Source organism: Cyclopterus lumpus, chromosome 3 (genome assembly GCF_009769545.1).
Source record: "Cyclopterus lumpus isolate fCycLum1 chromosome 3, fCycLum1.pri, whole genome shotgun sequence".
Taxonomy (NCBI): domain Eukaryota; kingdom Metazoa; phylum Chordata; class Actinopteri; order Perciformes; family Cyclopteridae; genus Cyclopterus; species Cyclopterus lumpus.
In genome coordinates, this window is record NC_046968.1 from 29,448,614 (window position 1) to 29,471,296 (window position 22,683).

The 22,683-nt window shown below is 41.0% G+C and overlaps 1 protein-coding gene across 1 annotated transcript in view; it reads left to right on the forward strand.

Moving 5' to 3' along the window:
- Positions 1–14,947, forward strand: part of LOC117728810 (SH3 and multiple ankyrin repeat domains protein 2-like) — a 99,076-nt gene extending 84,129 nt beyond the window's left edge. The window contains 1 exon segment of the mRNA XM_034529691.1: positions 14,281–14,947. Coding sequence (XP_034385582.1) covers positions 14,281–14,800 — 520 coding nt within the window. The 3' untranslated portion in view covers positions 14,801–14,947.
- The last annotated feature ends 7,736 nt before the right edge of the window (positions 14,948–22,683 follow it).

Consider the following 22,683-nt stretch of genomic DNA (forward strand, 5'->3'; position numbering starts at 1 on the left):
TGACACCACATATGACACCAGATATGACACCAAAGATGACACCAGCCATGACACCAGATATGACACCAAAGATGACACCAGCTATGACACCAGATATGACACCAGATATGACACCAGATATGACACCAGAGTTGACACCAGATATGACACCAGATATGACACCAAATATGACACCAGATATGAAACCAGAGATGACAACAGATATGACACCAGATATGACAACAGATATGACACCAGATATGACACCAGATATGACAACAGATATGACACCAGATATGACACCAGATATGACACCAGATATGACACCAGATATGACAACAGATATGACACCAGATATGACAACAGATATGACACCAGATATGACACCAGATATGACAACAGATATGACACCAGATATGACACCAGATATGACAACAGATATGACACCAGATATGACACCAGATATGACACCAAATATGACACCAGATATGAAACCAGAGATGACAACAGATATGACACCAGATATGACAACAGATATGACACCAGATATGACACCAGATATGACACCACAAATGACACCAGATATGACACCAAAGATGACACCAGATATGACACCAGATATGACACCAGATATGACACCAGATATGACAACAGATATGACACCAGATATGACAACAGATATGACACCAGATATGACACCAGATATGACAACAGATATGACACCAGATATGACACCACATATGACACCAGATATGACACCAGAGATCACACCAGATATGACACCAGAGATCACACCAGATATGACACCAGATATGACACCAGAGATGACACCAGATATGACACCAGATATGACACCAAAGATGACACCAGATATGACACCAGATATGAAACCAGAGATGACACCACATATGACACCAGATATGACACCTGATATGACACCAAAGATGACACCAGATATGACACCAGATATGACACCTGATATGACACCAGAGATGACAACAGATATGACACCAGATATGACAACAGATATGACAACAGATATGACACCAGATATGACACCAGATATGACACCAAAGATGACACCAGATATGACACCAGATATGACACCAGATATGACACCAGATATGACAACAGATATGACACCAGATATGACACCAGATATTCACCAAAGATGACACCAGATATGACACCAGATATGACACCAGAGATGACACCAGATATGACACCAGATATGACACCAAAGATGACACCAGCTATGACACCAGATATGACACCAGATATGACACCAGATATGACACCAGAGATGACACCAGCTATGACACCAGATATGACACCAAAGATGACACCAGATATGACACCAGATATGAAACCAGAGATGACACCACATATGACACCAGATATGACACCAGATATGACACCAAAGATGACACCAGCTATGACACCAGATATGACACCAAAGATGACACCAGAGATGACACCAGATATGACATCAGATATGACACCACATATGACACCAAAGATGACACCAGCTATGACACCAGATATGACACCAGATATGACACCAGATATGACACCAAAGATGACACCAGCTATGACACCAGATATGACACCAGATATGACACCAGATATGACACCAAAGATGACACCAGAGATGACACCAGATATGACACCAAAGATGACACCAGAGATGACACCAGATATGACATCAGATATGACACCACATATGACACCAAAGATGACACCAGATATGACACCAGATATGACACCAGAGATGACAACAGATATGACACCAGATATGACACCAGATATGACACCAGAGATGACAACAGATATGACACCAGATATGACACCAGATATGACACCAGATATGACACCAGATATGACACCAGATATGACACCAGATATGACAACAGATATGACACCAGATATGACATCAGATATGACACCAGATATGACACCAGATATGACACCAGATATGACACCAGATATGACATCAGATATGACACCAGATATGACACCAGATATGACACCAAAGATGACACCAGCTATGACACCAGATATGACACCAAAGATGACACCAGAGATGACACCAGATATGACATCAGATATGACACCACATATGACACCAAAGATGACACCAGCTATGACACCAGATATGACACCAGATATGACACCAGATATGACACCAAAGATGACACCAGCTATGACACCAGATATGACACCAGATATGACACCAGATATGACACCAAAGATGACACCAGAGATGACACCAGATATGACACCAAAGATGACACCAGAGATGACACCAGATATGACATCAGATATGACACCACATATGACACCAAAGATGACACCAGATATGACACCAGATATGACACCAGAGATGACAACAGATATGACACCAGATATGACACCAGATATGACACCAGAGATGACAACAGATATGACACCAGATATGACACCAGATATGACACCAGATATGACACCAGATATGACACCAGATATGACAACAGATATGACACCAGATATGACATCAGATATGACACCAGATATGACACCAGATATGACACCAGATATGACACCAGATATGACATCAGATATGACACCAGATATGACATCAGATATGACACCAGATATGACACCAGATATGACACCAGATATGACAACAGATATGACACCAGATATGACACCAGAGATGACAACAGATATGACACCAGATATGACACCAGATATGACAACAGATATGACACCAGATATGACATCAGATATGACACCAGATATGACACCAGATATGACACCAGATATGACACCAGATATGACACCAGATATGACAACAGATATGACACCAGATATGACACCAGATATGACATCAGATATGACACCAGATATGACACCAGATATGACAACAGATATGACACCAGATATGACACCAGATATGACAACAGATATGACACCAGAGATGACATCAGAGATGATACCAAAGATGTGGAGATGAATGACCTCAGTTCACCAGAGGGTTCACTTTGTGACCACGCCGTGACGTTTATCCTCACAGTTATTAAGCTGTTATTAATCTGTTATTAATCTGTTATTAAGTTATTGAGATGATAAGCGTGTGGAGGGTGTTGTGCTGGTACCAGCTGAGCGGCGCTCTAAGTAAACTGTTTATTCCCCTCAAGCATAATGTTCTTTTTTGTTGGAACTGAGGTTTGGTTTTTTTGCACATCAAGTTTTTATGAAAGCAGAGATTGTTTATGTACTTTTTGAATTATATTTTCATGTGACTTGTTCCAGATGTTTACACGTGAATATAAAATATCTATTAGAGATGAATTATGAGCTCTTCCTAACAGCTCTGAGCTTATTGTTATTAACACCAAGAATAAAGATACCAATAACATTTTATTTACTTGACATTTGAATGTTTTTAAGAAGAAGAAAAACACGATAAATGACAACAACAAAGTAAAAGTACAACATTTAGTATTTCTGATGGTTTGAAAAATGACATTAAAAGTTATATTTGCTCCCTCCCGATCCAACGTCCTGAAGACCACTAGATACTATGGGGGGGGGGGGGGGGGGGGGAGGAGGTTCAAGAGGTTTCTCCTGTTGCTCCACTTTGTCCTGTTGCCCCTTCAGAGGGGGGGCAGGTGGTCCTGACTGTCAGACAGATTGGGGGGGGGGGGGGCAGGTGGTCCTGACTGTCAGACAGAGGGGGGGGGGGGGGGGGGGGGGGGGGCAGGTGGTCCTGACTGTCAGACAGATTGGGGGGGGGGGGGGGCAGGTGGTCCTGACTGTCAGACAGATTGGGGGGGGGGGGGCAGGTGGTCCTGACTGTCAGACAGATTGGGGGGGGGGGGGGGCAGGTGGTCCTGACTGTCAGACAGAGGGGGGGGGGGGGGGGGGCAGGTGGTCCTGACTGTCAGACAGAGGGGGGGGGGGGGGGGGGGGGGCAGGTGGTCCTGACTGTCAGACAGATTGGGGGGGGGGGGGGGCAGGTGGTCCTGACTGTCAGACAGATTGGGGGGGGGGGGGGCAGGTGGTCCTGACTGTCAGACAGATTGGGGGGGGGGGGGGGCAGGTGGTCCTGACTGTCAGACAGATTGGGGGGGGGGGGGGGGGGGGCAGGTGGTCCTGACTGTCAGACAGATGGCAACAGAGATGCACAGAAGATGGCCTAGATTCACACATGCTCCCTCCATCCTTCTCCTTCTCTCGTTTCCTTCCTCCTCACCATGTTGAGATCAGCCTCAGTGGAGGTTTATAAACTATATATAAAAAAAGGAAATATATATATATAAATATATATATATATATATATTTCTTTTTTCTATCCCTGTCTCTTAGCCTCCCAGATTAAATGTGCATTGGTTGTGCCTGTGGACAAAAGGGTTGCCTAGCAACCAGCTGATGAGAGCAGCCTTGAGGCCTGCAGTGATCGAGGGGAGGGGTGTGTGTGTGTGTGTGTGTGTGTGTGTGTGTGTGTCTGTGTCTGTGTGTGTCTGTCTGTCTGTCTGTGTGTGTGTGTCTGTGTGTGTGTGTGTGTGTGTGTGTGTGTGTCTGTGTGCGTGTGTGTGTGTGTCTGTGTCTGTGTGTGTGTGTGTGTGTGTGTGTGTGTGTCTGTGTGTCTGTGTGTGTGTGTGTGTGTGTCTGTGTCTGTGTGTGTGTGTGTGTGTGTGTGTGTGTGTGTCTGTGTCTGTGTCTGTGTGTGTGTGTGTGTCTGTGTGTCTGTGTGTGTGTGTGTGTGTCTGTGTGTGTGTGTGTGTGTGTGTCTGTGTCTGTGTGTGTGTGTGTGTGTGTCTGTGTGTCTGTGTGTGTGTGTGTGTGTGTGTGTGTGTCTGTGTGTCTGTGTGTGTGTGTGTGTGTCTGTGTGTGTGTGTGTGTGTGTGTCTGTGTCTGTGTGTGTGTGTGTGTGTGTGTGTCTGTGTGTCTGTGTGTGTGTGTGTGTGTCTGTGTCTGTGTGTCTGTGTGTGTGTGTGTCTGTGTGTGTGTGTGTGTGTCTGTGTCTGTGTCTGTGTGTGTGTGTGTGTGTGTCTGTGTGTCTGTGTGTGTGTGTGTGTGTCTGTGTCTGTGTGTGTGTGTGTGTGTCTGTGTGTCTGTGTGTGTGTGTGTGTGTGTGTGTGTGTGTGTGTGTGTGTGTGTGTGTCTGTGTGTCTGTGTGTGTGTGTGTGTGTCTGTGTGTGTGTGTGTGTGTGTGTGTGTGTGTGTGTGTGTGTGTGTGTGGAGCAAGAGGCCTAACCCTCAGTTCAACATCATCTCACGCAGGTCACGTGCAGCGCCGCTTTAGTAGGCCACCGTTACGTAACACAGCCGAGTCAGTCTCTATCCGTGTGTGTGTGTGTGTGTGTGTGTGTGTGTGTGTGTGTGTGTGTGTGTGTGTGTGTGTTCAGGCGTCTATAAATACATGCAGCGTTGTGCATGCAGCACAGAGTGCGACCCTGAATGTGTGCTAGAGGGAGAAGCAGGGAGTCATCGAGTGTGTGGGCGTGGCCAAGGCGAGGTCTCCCTCCACAGATATCAATAGCTCAGCTGTGTGTGTGTGTGTGTGTGTGTGTGTGTGTGTGTGTGTGTTGGTTGGACTAGGTGAAGTGTATTTGCAGAATGCGGCAGAATATCGCTGGTTCTCGACTAACTTCCACAGAACTCTCCTTTCTCTCCTTTCCTCTCTCCTTTCCTCTCTCCTCTCTCCTCTTTCCTATCTCCTCTTTCCTTTCCTCTCTCCTTTCCTCTCTCCTATCTCCTCTTTCCTTTCCTCTCTCCTCTCTCCTCCTTCCTCTCTCCTCTCTCCTCTTTCCTCTCTCCTCCTTCTTCTCTCCTTTCCTCTCTCCTCCTTCCTCTCTTCTCTTTCCTTTCCTCTATCCTCTCCCCTTTTTCCTTTCCTTTCTCCTCTTTTCTCCTCTTTCCTTTCCTCTCTCCTCTCTCCTCTTTCCTTTCCTCTCTCCTCTTTTCCCCTTTTTTCCTTTCCTCTCTCCTCTTTCCTTTCCTCTCTCCTCTCTCCTCTCTCCTTTCCTCTCTCCTCTTTTCTCCTCTTTCCTTTCCTCTCTCCTCTTTCCTCTCCTCTCTCCTCTTTTCTCCTCTTTCCTTTCCTCTATCCTCTCTTCTCTTTCCTTTCCTCTCTCCTCTCTCCTCTCTCCTCTTTCCTTTCCTCTCTCCTTTCTCCTCAGTTATCAACAAAAAACGTTGTTTTTACTGCAAATGGTGACGAAGTGTTAAGCTCTGAAATACTGATGATACAAGTACACTACAATACACATATATACACATATATACACATACATGTACACTAGAATACACAATACATACACATATATACACATACATGTACACTAGAATACACAATACATACACATATATACACATACATGTACACTAGAATACACAATACATACACATATATACACATACATGTACACTAGAATACACAATACATACACATATATACATTTTCATACAATACACTAGTTATACGTTCACTGATCCTCGTGGACATGAGCGATGCTTTTCTAGCTCATCTCTGCAAATACGGAATTTGTTTATATATATATATATTAACAGAAGTATATATATATAGATATATATATATAGAAGTCTATGCTTCACGTGTTCCACAGAGGAACGTTAGAGGAACGCTCCGCGGGCCTCAGGTGAAGTACCGTTGAACCAACAAGAGGTCGAGGTGGAAGACGCTCGGTTCTCGTGTAGCTCGTTGGCCCGGTTCCATCCCCCTTCACTTCCCCTCAGGGCCGCCCCATATGTCACAAGAGAGAGAACAACAGAACATCAGAGCCAGAGAACCTGGTGTTCTGTGGTTCTGATGTTCTGTGGTTCTTGTTGAACGTTCAATCGATTAATCAGGAGAGCCGATCAACGGGGGGGAAGTCCTTCAGGGGAGTTGAAGGAAGGTGTGCTCGCTCTGCATGGGTTGCTGTGTGTGTGTGGTGAGGGGGGGGGGAATCAAACATCAGCACACCTCTGGTTGTATAGAAGTCTATGCTTCATGTGTTAAAGCTGCATTCTTTCTCCTGACCACCAGGGGGCGACTCCTCTGGTTGTATAGAAGTCTATGCTTCATGTGTTAAAGCTGCATTATCTCTCCTGACCACCAGAGGGCGACTCCTCTGGTTGTATAGAAGTCTATGCTTCATGTGTTAAAGCTGCATTCTCTCTCCTGACCACCAGGGGGTGACTCCTCTGGTTGTATAGAAGTCTATGCTTCATGTGTTAAAGCTGCATTCTCTCTCCTGACCACCAGGGGGCGACTCCTCTGGTTGTATAGAAGTCTATGCTTCATGTGTTAAAGCTGCATTCTCTCTCCTGACCACCAGGGGGTGACTCCTCTGGTTGTATAGAAGTCTATGCTTCATGTGTTAAAGCTGCATTCTCTTTCCTGACCACCAGGGGGCGACTCCTCTGGTTGTATAGAAGTCTATTCTTCATGTGTTGAAGCTGCATTCTCTCTACTGACCACCAGGGGGCGACTCCTCTGGTTGTATAGAAGTCTATGCTTCATGTGTTAAAGCTGCATTCTCTCTCCTGACCACCAGGGGGCGACTCCTCTGGTTGTATAGAAGTCTATGCTTCATGTGTTAAAGCTGCATTCTCTCTCCTGACCACCAGGGGGCGACTCCTCTGGTTGTATAGAAGTCTATGCTTCATGTGTTAAAGCTGCATTCTCTCTCCTGACCACCAGGGGGCGACTCCTCTGGTTGTATAGAAGTCTATGCTTCATGTGTTAAAGCTGCATTCTCTCTCCTGACCACCAGGGGGCGACTCCTCTGGTTGTATAGAAGTCTATATAAATGACTCTACTTCTCTTGATGTATTCCCTCAGTAAACATTGTAAACATTAGTTTTTGGTCTCAATCTCTAGTTTCAAGTCTTCTTCAATACAGCGTGATGTTCATTTAGTAAATTATGGTCATTTAGAGTCAAACAGACCATAAAGCAGGGGATGCTTTAGGGGCGGGGCTACAAGGTGATTGACAGGACACCAGAGACGTAAACGGTCTCCTCAGTCCAGATACGGTCACTTTACATATCCACATATGTAAACAGTCCAACTACAGAGTCCAGTTCATCCTCTGAAACTCTTTAGTAAACCAGAGAAATCAATTTGAGTCGCAGAACATTAGACAGACTCTTTAGTCCTTTTTGAAAAATAGCTTCTGCTTTCGGCAGGAGAACCTCAGAGTGGCGTGGAGAACGTGGAGAACGTGGAGAACGTGGAGAACGTGGAGAACGTGACTTCTGCTGATTAGGACAAAAGTGTTTTGTTTGTTTTAGAATACAAATATTCCTGTTGGCATAAAGAATGAAACTTAACGCACAATTCTAAACAATGTCATGTGACTTCATCAAGACACGAGACGTTCACTGAATGTTTTAATTATGAGATGCAACGTTCTATTTATTTATTTTTTAACTCTGAAGCCTTTAACAGTTTATTAAACTAGTATAAATAAATGAATTAATACTTTGGGATGAATCTCAAAGCATCACAATGTGCTTTAATGAAAAGATATCACATTAAAATAAAAGATATCACATTAAAATAAAAGATATCACATTAAAATAAAAGATGTGACATGAAGGTTTGAACGAATATGAATCAAAATTACAAAATTACAAAATTAAATAAACTAAACAAACAGCTGAGAATAAATAATAATTATTAAACGCTGCAAAGCGGATTAAAACCTGAAAAGCTTGGGCTCGTTTCAAACGTTCAGCCAGTAAAAAATATAGAAACAAAGTTTTGCATGGGCTGCCACCTACTGGTCCTTCTGCTGCATTACATTCATTTATTTATGAATTAATTGTTTCAAGTTTACCAAAAACAACATCATAGAAAACCCAATAACACAGTTTGAAAAAGAGATAAATATATACAAAATAACCAATAAACTGCTTCAAATCAAACTTTCAAGCTTTCACGACATGTAAAGTAAATGTCTTGAATCTTTAAATATATATATAGATAGATCGATATATACTTTATTAATCCCCAAGGGGAAATTTGTTGTCATAGTAGCGCCCAACACTACAGACACCAAATATATATATATATATATATATATATATATATATATATATATATATATATATATATATATATATTAATTCCTTCCACTGTTGCTTTCAGTTCAGTTTGGTGTGAAAATCCTTTTTCTTCGTTTGCTGATTGTTTGTCTTCTAATTATGTTTCTTATTTTGATGTTTTTCCTGAGACTTTGTGTCCATAATGCATCATGAACACAATTAAAATGACTACAGTTATACACACTCATAAATGTTCATAATGCTTTATAACAATAATCACAACACGTTATAAAGCATTTTGTAATGATTTATAAGCTCAAGTATTAGCGCTACATAACAGAGTAGAGTGTATTATATTTTTTGTAATACATTATAATCTTTTACAATGTATTATTATCACTGTTATAATGCAGTTATGTGGTTATAAGTCACGATAAGTGGAAAAGATGCCATTAAAACTAATAATCTTTATAACATTTTACAACTATGGGTATTACATGAAGATATAGTGATCCATGACCTTATAAGACATAAAGATAGTGATCCATGACCTGATAAGACATGAAGATAGTGATCCATGACCTTATAAGACATAAAGATAGTGATCCATGACCTTATAAGACATGAAGATAGTGATCCATGACCTGATAAGACATGAAGATAGTGATCCATGACCTTATAAGACATGAAGATAGTGATCCATGACCTTATAAGACATGAAGATAGTGATCCATGACCTTATAAGACATGAAGATAGTGATCCATGACCTTATAAGACATGAAGATAGTGATCCATGACCTGATAAGACATGAAGATAGTGATCCATGACCTTATAAGACATGAAGATAGTGATCCATGACCTTATAAGACATGAAGATAGTGATCCATGACCTGATAAGACATGAAGATAGTGATCCATGACCTTATAAGACATGAAGATAGTGATCCATGAAGATAGTGATCCATGACCTGATAAGACATGAAGATAGTGATCCATGACCTTATAAGACATGAAGATAGTGATCCATGACCTTATAAGACATGAAGATAGTGATCCATGACCTTATAAGACATGAAGATAGTGATCCATGACCTTATAAGACATAAAGATAGTGATCCATGACCTGATAAGACATGAAGATAGTGATCCATGACCTGATAAGACATGAAGATAGTGATCCATGAAGATAGTGATCCATGACCTGATAAGACATGAAGATAGTGATCCATGACCTGATAAGACATGAAGATAGTGATCCATGACCTTATAAGACATGAAGATAGTGATCCATGAAGATAGTGATCCATGACCTGATAAGACATGAAGATAGTGATCCATGACCTTATAAGACATGAAGATAGTGATCCATGACCTTATAAGACATGAAGATAGTGATCCATGACCTTATAAGACATGAAGATAGTGATCCATGACCTTATAAGACATAAAGATAGTGATCCATGACCTTATAAGACATGAAGATAGTGATCCATGACCTTATAAGACATAAAGATAGTGATCCATGACCTGATAAGACATGAAGATAGTGATCCATGACCTTATAAGACATGAAGATAGTGATCCATGACCTTATAAGACATGAAGATAGTGATCCATGACCTGATAAGACATAAAGATAGTGATCCATGACCTGATAAGACATAAAGATAGTGATCCATTACCTTATAAGACATGAAGATAGTGATCCATGACCTTATAAGACATGAAGATAGTGATCCATGACCTTATAAGACATAAAGATAGTGATCCATTACCTTATAAGACATGAAGATAGTGATCCATGACCTTATAAGACATGAAGATAGTGATCCATGACCTTATAAGACATAAAGATAGTGATCCATTACCTTATAAGACATAAAGATAGTGATCCATTACCTTATAAGACATAAAGATAGTGATCCATGACCTGATAAGACATGAAGATAGTGATCCATGACCTGATAAGACATGAAGATAGTGATCCATGACCTTATAAGACATGAAGATAGTGATCCATGACCTGATAAGACATAAAGATAGTGATCCATGACCTGATAAGACATAAAGATAGTGATCCATGACCTGATAAGACATAAAGATAGTGATCCATGACCTGATAAGACATAAAGATAGTGATCCATGACCTTATAAGACATGAAGATAGTGATCCATGACCTGATAAGACATGAAGATAGTGATCCATGACCTTATAAGACATGAAGATAGTGATCCATGACCTTATAAGACATGAAGATAGTGATCCATGACCTGATAAGACATGAAGATAGTGATCCATGACCTTATAAGACATGAAGATAGTGATCCATGACCTTATAAGACATAAAGATAGTGATCCATGACCTTATAAGACATGAAGATAGTGATCCATGACCTGATAAGACATAAAGATAGTGATCCATGACCTTATAAGACATGAAGATAGTGATCCATGACCTTATAAGACAAAGATAGTGATCCATGACCTTATAAGACATGAAGATAGTGATCCATGACCTTATAAGACATAAAGATAGTGATCCATGACCTTATAAGACATAAAGATAGTGATCCATGACCTGATAAGACATAAAGATAGTGATCCATGAAGATAGTGATCCATTACCTTATAAGACATGAAGATAGTGATCCATGACCTTATAAGACATAAAGATAGTGATCCATGACCTTATAAGACATAAAGATAGTGATCCATGACCTGATAAGACATAAAGATAGTGATCCATGAAGATAGTGATCCATTACCTTATAAGACATGAAGATAGTGATCCATGACCTTATAAGACATAAAGATAGTGATCCATGACCTGATAAGACATAAAGATAGTGATCCATGAAGATAGTGATCCATGACCTTATAAGACATGAAGATAGTGATCCATGACCTTATAAGACATAAAGATAGTGATCCATGACCTTATAAGACATGAAGATAGTGATCCATGACCTTATAAGACATGAAGATAGTGATCCATGACCTGATAAGACATAAAGATAGTGATCCATGACCTGATAAGACATGAAGATAGTGATCCATGACCTTATAAGACATGAAGATAGTGATCCATGACCTTATAAGACATGAAGATAGTGATCCATGACCTGATAAGACATGAAGATAGTGATCCATGACCTTATAAGACATGAAGATAGTGATCCATGACCTTATAAGACATGAAGATAGTGATCCATGACCTTATAAGACATGAAGATAGTGATCAATGACCTTATAAGACATGAAGATAGTGATCCATGACCTTATAAGACATGAAGATAGTGATCCATGACCTTATAAGACATGAAGATAGTGATCCATGACCTTATAAGACATAAAGATAGTGATCCATGACCTGATAAGACATGAAGATAGTGATCCATGACCTTATAAGACATGAAGATAGTGATCCATGACCTTATAAGACATGAAGATAGTGATCCATGACCTTATAAGACATGAAGATAGTGATCCATGACCTTATAAGACATAAAGATAGTGATCCATGACCTTATAAGACATGAAGATAGTGATCCATGACCTTATAAGACATGAAGATAGTGATCCATGACCTGATAAGACATGAAGATAGTGATCCATGACCTTATAAGACATAAAGATAGTGATCCATGACCTTATAAGACATGAAGATAGTGATCCATGACCTTATAAGACATGAAGATAGTGATCCATGACCTTATAAGACATGAAGATAGTGATCCATGACCTTATAAGACATAAAGATAGTGATCCATGACCTTATAAGACATGAAGATAGTGATCCATGACCTTATAAGACATGAAGATAGTGATCCATGACCTGATAAGACATGAAGATAGTGATCCATGACCTTATAAGACATAAAGATAGTGATCCATGACCTTATAAGACATGAAGATAGTGATCCATGACCTTATAAGACATAAAGATAGTGATCCATGAAGATAGTGATCCATGACCTTATAAGACATAAAGATAGTGATCCATGACCGATCCATGACCTTATAAGACATAAAGATAGTGATCCATGACCTTATAAGACATGAAGATAGTGATCCATGACCTGATAAGACATGAAGATAGTGATCCATGACCTTATAAGACATGAAGATAGTGATCCATGACCTGATAAGACATGAAGATAGTGATCCATGACCTGATAAGACATAAAGATAGTGATCCATGACCTTATAAGACATGAAGATAGTGATCCATGACCTGATAAGACATGAAGATAGTGATCCATGACCTTATAAGACATGAAGATAGTGATCCATGACCTGATAAGACATGAAGATAGTGATCCATGACCTTATAAGACATGAAGATAGTGATCCATGACCTTATAAGACATGAAGATAGTGATCCATGACCTTATAAGACATAAAGATAGTGATCCATGACCTTATAAGACATGAAGATAGTGATCCATGACCTGATAAGACATGAAGATAGTGATCCATGACCTTATAAGACATGAAGATAGTGATCCATGAAGATAGTGATCCATGACCTTATAAGACATGAAGATAGTGATCCATGACCTTATAAGACATAAAGATAGTGATCCATGAAGATAGTGATCCATGAAGATAGTGATCCATGACCTGATAAGACATGAAGATAGTGATCCATGACCTTATAAGACATGAAGATAGTGATCCATGACCTTATAAGACATGAAGATAGTGATCCATGACCTTATAAGACATGAAGATAGTGATCCATGACCTTATAAGACATGAAGATAGTGATCCATGACTTTATAAGACATGAAGATAGTGATCCATGACCTGATAAGACATAAAGATAGTGATCCATGACCTGATAAGACATGAAGATAGTGATCCATGACCTTATAAGACATGAAGATAGTGATCCATGACCTTATAAGACATGAAGATAGTGATCCATGACCTTATAAGACATAAAGATAGTGATCCATGACCTGATAAGACATGAAGATAGTGATCCATGACCTGATAAGACATGAAGATAGTGATCCATGACCTGATAAGACATGAAGATAGTGATCCATGACCTTATAAGACATGAAGATATATAAGTTGTAATATAATTCTGTACAATGTGATTGTTATGAAGGATTATGAATATGTATTAGTGCTTATAACAGTGTGATAAGCATTATGGGCGTGGGTGTTCTAGAAAGTGATGTTATGGTTTGTCCTGACTGACCCTGACCCCCTCCCCCTCCCCCCCCCCCCCCCCCCCCCCCCCAGGCCGCCCTCGGACGACTCAGGGATGCGTAACAACGCCGCCGCCCTCACCTCCACGCCGCCCAGCAGCCTCCCGTCCCAGACGCACGCCTGCAGCCCGCCGGACTCCGGCTCCTCCCTCACGCCGTGCTCCTCGCTGCCGCCCTCCGTGTCGCCCACCCTCACCGACGTCTTCGGCCTGCCCACGCCGCCCATGGGCAGCGGCGGCGCCTACAGCCTGAGCTCCTCGTGCGGCGGCAGCGGGAGCTCGCGCTCGCCGTCGCCGCTCACGCTCATGCAGCAGTCGGCGGCCTCGGGCAAGCCCTTCGCCTCCAAGCCCGTGGAGCTGTGGAGCAAGCACGACGTGGCGGACTGGCTGGAGAGCCTCAACCTCGGGGAGCACCGGGACGCCTTCCTGGACAACGAGATCGAGGGCGCCCACCTGACCTCGCTGCAGAAGGAGGACCTGATAGACCTGGGCGTGACGAGGGTGGGCCACCGCATGAACATCGAGAGGGCCCTCAAGCTGCTGCAGGACAGATAAGCCTCCGAGGACGAGTCGGGGGCCGAGGAGAGGGAGGAGCTCCACCCGATTCACCGCCACCGACCTCTTCATCGGACTTCATCTCAAGTCGTCCGAGCCGACTCCGCCTCTCGCTGTCTCTCGTCCTCTCTCGTCCTCCGTCGCCCTCGTCCGTCCTTCTTCTTCCTTCCACGCCGCCCCTGAGCACCAAAGGGGGGGGGGGTCACGGGGTCACGGGGTCACGGGACGACGGGAGGAGCTGCAGGGGGGCAGCGAGGGAGAAGAGCTGCTGTTTCACATCACGGAGTGCAGAGGAGGCGACCAGGAACCAAAACTCTACTGGTCTGTACGTCTATTCACGTGAAGACTTTGGAATACTGAAGACTTTTCCCGTGCACCTGCTGAGGGTGCATGAAGAACCAGCTGAGCTGGTCGTCGCTCCTTTTCTATCTTTGCTAGAGTTTGTTCAGAGAATAATATTTCTTCACTAGAGTCCTACCGGAGTTATATTTCTGGGTGCATCTAATGTTGTAGAGAAGAATTTGAGATAGACTCCATTTTGTTTTTTTGCTTTTCACCTGTTTGTGTCAAAAATGAGAACTGTTTTAAATAGATACCACATGTTGTCTCCACACACACACACACACACACACACACTTTATGCACACACTGACAAATGACAAAACACACACGAATACACGCGCACTTAAAGCATGCACACACACACACACACACACACACACGCCGAAGCGGCAATGGCCTTCTTCTCCTGAGAGAGCAAAGTGTGGCGGGAGGAGGTCACCAGAGGAGGAGCTCCCGGGCACCCCCCCCCCCCCCTCCCCCCCTCCCCCCTCCCCCTTCACCCATCGCTTGGCTTTTCCTTTGTGTGTGTGTGTGTGTGTGTGTGTCTGTGTCACTGGTTGACCCAAAATATCCTTAAGGGCCAGTTCAGCTATTTCCATGGATCTGTAGGCCACAGTATGAAGAGCTGTTCTTTACATTTGTAAACTCCTCGTCACCGTTAGCTGGTCAGCGCTCGGCGGCCGCGCGGTGACTCCGACCTACCAAACGCCCTGTGTGTAGAAGTGGAGGGTTTTTAGAGAGAGAGAGAGCATTTAAAGGGACCGTTCGACCATTTTGGGGAAATGAACGCATTCTTGCAGCGAGTTAGACGAGTTGTCTGTGCAATATGAAGCTGGAGCCAGGAGACGATTAGCTTAGCATAAAGACTAAGCTATGAAGCTAATTTTACACAGTGGCCAAACGGTGGAATTACAACTTCCTGGTCCTTCCCAACAACAACAACATGGGGCCCAACGAGACTGTTTCCCATGGACTTGCATTGGGAATTAAATAGCCCTTATTTAAATCATTGGTTGAATCCGGAGGCTGGACCGAGGGCCCGGAGGCGGGGCCAAAGGAGGCGGGGCCAAAGGAGGCCGGGCCCCCATTGGATGTTTAAGTAATTCTTAAATCAGATGTCAAACTTTGTTTTGCTTCATGTGCCACTGAGCAACTTGCAACTGCATCCAGTTCTGTTTATTTGTGCTAACTAGCAGCTAAAATGTTAGCAGTACAGAGCTAGCATAGCTGTCTTCATGCTAAGCTAAGCTAATTGTCTCCTGGCCTTCGCTCCACAGTCACTTGATCTTCTCGTCAAACTCTCAGCAGGATGTTTTCTCCAAAATGTCAAGCTATCCAAGTCTGTCGTTCGACGGCGTTTCATTGACTTTGAATCCAGTGTCAAATCCTTTTGGAGGCCTTTTTTTAGCTTTCAGCGATTTTAAATAACACAAGTGATGTGCGACCTCGTAGGTTTTACCAGGGAAATGGCGTGTTTTCTATATAGCTAAATGAACATTTTGTACATTGTTCTTTGTTAATAAGAAAAGAAAAGAGGGAGGAGCTTAACGACTCACTAAGAGGTTCGTTAGCATGAAGCTAACTGGAGCTCAGCTGTGTCGAGGAGCGATTCTGTGGTTCAAAAGGGAAAAATACTGTTTCAGACCGAAAACAGCCTTCAGCAGAGCGCTTTCTTCCCCAGAAGAAGAAGGCCGGAGACGCGGCGCGCGGCGCTAACAAAGCCGCCGGCTTTTCAGAGCAGATGGAGGCTCCGTGGCTCCGGGGGTTTTATGTCAAATTACTTTTTTTTTTCATGTAAGTCCACATTGTCCTGCCCTCGAACCGCGGTGCAAACGAGATAAAGCAGAGAACAACCCGACAGATGTTCATCCGCGTGAGATTAGAAAAGAGGTCCTGACCCCTTGGATTTCGCTCTCTGGGACTAGACCAGGACTATAAGCTTCTCCGATAGTCCCGCGTTCTTCCCCAGCCTCGCTGTGGTCTCGCGGTTTTAAACTTCCTTCCTTAAAGGGTCCACAATCTTAAAACTACATCGGCGTTCATAAAGCTGGAACATGTGTCTGCTATAGCAATGAGTGCAGGCTGGTCAGAGGTAGAAGTGCAGTATGTGTTGAAACGTGTAAATAAGAGTGTTTAACAGGATTTACAACAAAAAAAAGTTCTATTTGATTATATGTATAGCTCTATTAACAGAAAAAAGAAAAAATGAATTCTATGATGATTGATTTATAGTGAGCTGAGCTGACGACGGCAGCAGTGGTCTCATCCTGCTGAGGATGCCTTAAATAGCTCACCTCCTCCACCTCCTGCACCAACCTCGGTTGTAGAGCTCCACAAGAGAAGAAGGAGTTTTAATCTCAGAGCAGATTCTTTCAGTGCTCACGATATGCGCTCGACAGTAACCCAACGTCTGAGATATATATATAGATATATACATATCTATATATATATATGAATATAGTTGTATCTGGCTCCGCGGTGCAGCTCTGGAGGAGCTCTGTGTTCTGTGAACATGAGGCCGGTGCTGCTGCATCCTGGTCCTGTCGGGTCATGTGACTTATTTCAGAGCGTCGGAGGGGAAGAGCAGACAAGCACAGTATTTTTAAAGATTTGTATAGAGTTCTATGAACATTTTATAGAGGTTATCTGAACGCGTGGATTGCCAAAACAACAACAACAACAACATACTATATAGATAAAAACGTTGGGTATTATTAGACTTATGGGTTATGTAAGAAGCAATATTTATTCTGAATGAATCTCCTTGGTTGTGTTTTATTTTCCCATTTTTAAAGTTACATATCACGATCGCTCGTCAGTGTTTTAATGAAGTGTTGCCTCGAGAAGAAACACCGTAGAAATAAACAATTAGAACGGACATTGAACTGTTTTTGTACAAAATGAAATGGCCATTGTTTAAAGTTATGGAAGAGAGACAGAGGACTAGCTAGTTAGCTAGTTAGCTTGTCCTTCTCCAGAGCACCGGGGAGTTGCTTGGGTCCCTTTCTGTAATCAGTGTAGCACTAAAGCATGGTGGTATTAGCAAGCTAGCTAACTAGCCAGCTGTTTGCTTGTGAGCTAACGATTTAGAGTGCTAATTGATGCGTTTTAATACTACACAAAGTCTCTTCATAGCAATGTTCTTTCTTACACTTTGACAAGAGTGTGTGGAGGAAGAGTTAAGTTGTTCAATTGGATTCATTAGCTGGCTAGTTAGTTAGCTAGCTAGCTTGCAGGTTCCACCATGCTGTGATGCTACGCTAGTTGCTACAAATGACCCCAACAGAGTTGTCTCTCATCTCTTAATAGCAATGTTTTTCCTGTGCTGTGACCAGAGTTTAAATAAAGGGTTAAGTTGTTCGATTTTACTCATTTAGCGGCTCGCTAGTTAGATTGCTAGCTTGCTAGCTCCACCACGCTTTCATGCTACGCTGCTCTGAGGATTTGTCCGTTCTACTCTGATTTGATCTACTTCTGTAGTAGACTTGAGATATTTAGGCCAATCGAGTGACTACAAAAAAAACCAGGTATCTTCTGAAGACCACCATCTGCCTGACCAGACCCCCCCCCCCCCCTTCGCTCCCCCCGAACTTTAGAGTGTGTGTTTAAAAAGAGCAAAATGTGTACATTTAAAAAGATATATTTACATTTGCAAAGGCCATCTTGGTAGGAAACTATATGAAACCTATATATATATATATATATATATATGTATGTATACATGCATAAACACCCACCAAAGAGATTAGTGGTGGCGGTTAACTCCTTTATTTGGACCGACGTTGTCGCTAGGCAGATTAGAGTAGACGTAGTAGATCTCTAGCGAGCATCACCAGGCCCACGAAACCCACGTCCACTCCCTTCAGAACACTGCTCCGCCTTTACCTTCGTCCAACATCTTGGGTAACTGTTTATTTATTCATTTTTTCTCTTTCTTTCTTTAATGAATTAATTAATAACTCTTTTAATTGTATAATTTGTTTTGCATTAATAGATTTTATTCTTTGACTAAGCCTTCATAGAGGCTGAGATGTTTTCGGTAATTTGTGTTCATGTTTATAATGTCGCTGTAATTTTGTGCTATTAAATCATCATAGAATCAACTAATTAATGAAGTGAAGAGAGAGAATTTTCCTGTAACTGCACCCCCCCCCCCACCCCCCAAATCCTCGAGATTTCTTGTATGGCAACCAAAATTCACTGTAAGAAATAAATATAATATTGCACTAGTGTTGTATCCTCTCTATGTTGTACTCGTTTTAAACCTTTGTACACAAATGTATATTTTAATTGCTTCTTTCACTCTTTTTTTCTCACAGTTTCAGATTACGTTGAACATTTGAAGCTTCTGGTTTCACTCCAGAAGAATTATAGCGGCGACACTTCAATGTTTTTAAGTCATAAAAGGAGGCGCGTCACATTTTATGCTTTTTCTGTTTCTTGTAATGTGACTTTAATCTTTTAAAGGACATTTTCTCTCAATGAGTTTGATCCATAAATCTCCTTCAGCAGCTCTCCAATCACCAAACTTCACACGTTCATTCATAAATATATTATGAAGCTTTATACTTTATGTTTTCTCTTTGGATCGTTTCATCTTTTACCGTTTGATCAACGACGTGAGAAACGTTTGTACTTTCTGTCGAATTCCAGCTTAACATACATTACAGGTTTATATCTATATCTATATCTGTATCTATATCTATAGATATAGATATACATTTATTTATTTATATATATTTATATATAAATATATATTTATGTATAAATAAATATATAGATATAAATATATTTATTTATATATTTTTTAATATGAATATATATATTTATATATATAATTAAATATATTTATTTATTTCTATATATATAAATAAATATATAGATATAAATAAATATATTTATATATATATACATAAATATATTTATATATATATATATATATATATATAAATATATTTATGTATATATTTAGTGCATCCGGAAAGTATTCACAGCGCTTCACTTTTTCCACATTTTGTTATGTTACAGCCTTATTCCAAAATTAATTGAATTCATTATTTTCCTCAACATTCTACACACAACATCCCATAATGACAAAGTGAAAACTGTTTTTTGCAAATCTATTAAAAATAAAGAACGAAAACATAACATGTCCATAAGTATTCACAGCCGTTGCCATGACACTCAACATGTAGCTCAGGTTTCATCCTGTTTCCACTGATCATCCTCCAGATGTTCTACTACTTCATTGGAGTCCACTTTATTAAAGTTGATTGGACATGATTTAGAAAGGCACACAGCTGTCTATATAAAAAGGTACCACAGCATATCAGAGCATGAACCAAGCCATGAAGTCCAAGGAATTATCTGTAGACCTCAAAGACAGAATTGTATCGAGGCACAGGTCTGGTGAAGGGAACAGAACCGTTCTGCAGCATTGAAAGTCCCAATGAGCACAGTGGCCTCCATCATCTGGACATGGAAGGAGTTTGGAACCACCAGGACTCTTCCTAGAGTTGGACCCCCAGCCAACTGAGCGATCAGGGAGAAGGGCCTTAGTCAGGGAGGTGACCAGGAACCCGATGGTGAAGAGAGGAGAACCTTCCAGAAGGACAACCATCTCTGCAGAACTCCACAAATCAGGCCTGTTTGGTAGAGTGGCCAGACGGAAGCCACTCCTCAGTAAAAAGCACATGACAGCTCGTCTGAAGGACTCTCAGACCACGAGAAACAACATTCTCTGGTCTGATGAAACAATGATTGAACTCTTTGGCCTGAATGCCAAGCGTCATGTCTGGAGGAAACCAGGCACTGCTCCTCACCTGGCCAATACCATCCCTACAGTGAAGCATGGTGGTGGCAGCATCATGCCGTGGGGATGTTCTTCAGCAGGAGGAACTGGGAGACTAGTCAGGATTGAGGGAAAGATGAATGCAGCAATGTACAGAGACATCCTGGATGAAGACATGCTCCAGAGCGCTCTGGACCTCCGACTGGGCCGACGGGTCATCGTCCAACAGGACGACGACCTGAAGATAACAAAGGACTCTGTGAATGTCCTGGAGAGGCCCAGCCAGAGCCCGGACTGGAACCCCATTGAACATCTCTGGCTGTGCACGACGCTGCCCATCCAACCTCATGGAACTTGAGAGGTTCTGCAAAGAAGAATGGGAGAACCTGCCCAAACATAGGTGGTCCGAGCTTGTGGAGTCATACCAAGAAGACTTGAGGCTGTAATTGCTGCCAAAGGTGCTTCAACAAAGGCTGTGAAGACTTATGTTGTGTTATGTTTTCGTTCTTTATTTTTAATAGATTTGCAAAAAAACAGTTTTCACTTTGTCGTTATGGGATGTTGTGTGTAGAATGTTGAGGAAAATAATGAATTTAATCCATTTTGGAATAAGGCTGTAACATAACATGTGGAAAAAGTGAAGCGCTGTGAATACTTTCCGGATGCAATATGTATTTATGAATAGATTCATATGTATATATATATGTATATATATATATATATATATATATATATATATATATGTATGTATATATATATATACATATATATATATATATATGTATATATATATGTATGTATATATATATATATATACATATATATATATATATGTATATATATATGTATATATATGGATCTATATATATGTATATATATACATATATATATATACATATATATATGGATCTATATATATATATATATATGGATCTATATATATATATCTATATATATATGGATCTATATATATGTATATATACATATATATGGATCTATATATATATATAGATCCATATATATGTATATATATATAGATCCATATATATATATGTATATATGTATATGGATCTATATATATATATAGATCTATATATATGTATATATATATATAGATCCATATATATGTATATATATAGATCCATATACATATATGTATATATACATATATATATATACACACACAATATTAATAGTTTTTAAAGGTTTTAAGATGAACTCTTTCATAGGAGTCGCTGTGACAGTTTAATCTGTGTGTTTATAGTTTATATGTATTAGAGCATAAAAAGCACGTTGAACTACTTTTAATACGTTAAGGAAACTGTACTTAAAGTACTTATTAGAAGTTACAGAAACATGAAGACAATTGTATGAATTACCAAATTTAAAATAACGCCACAACACGCTAATAATTCAGTTTATTTATTGAAATAAAAAAAAAAAAAGCAGGTAATGTGACTCAAGCAAACGAGAATACAGATAAAAATAATGTATTTGAAAAGGTCACTTTATTTATTATAAAACCCCGAAGATGAATTTAATGACATGACATTCTCTCTCTCTCTCTCACTCTCACACACACACACACACACACACACACACACACACACACACACACACACACACACACACGAGAAACGAAAACTTGTCTTCAACGCGTCACAAAGCAAGAAGTCTGAAGATGAGTAAAATAATACGATGAGCTGTAGCTTTGTAGCTTTGTAGCTTTGTAGCATCGTAGCATTGAGTC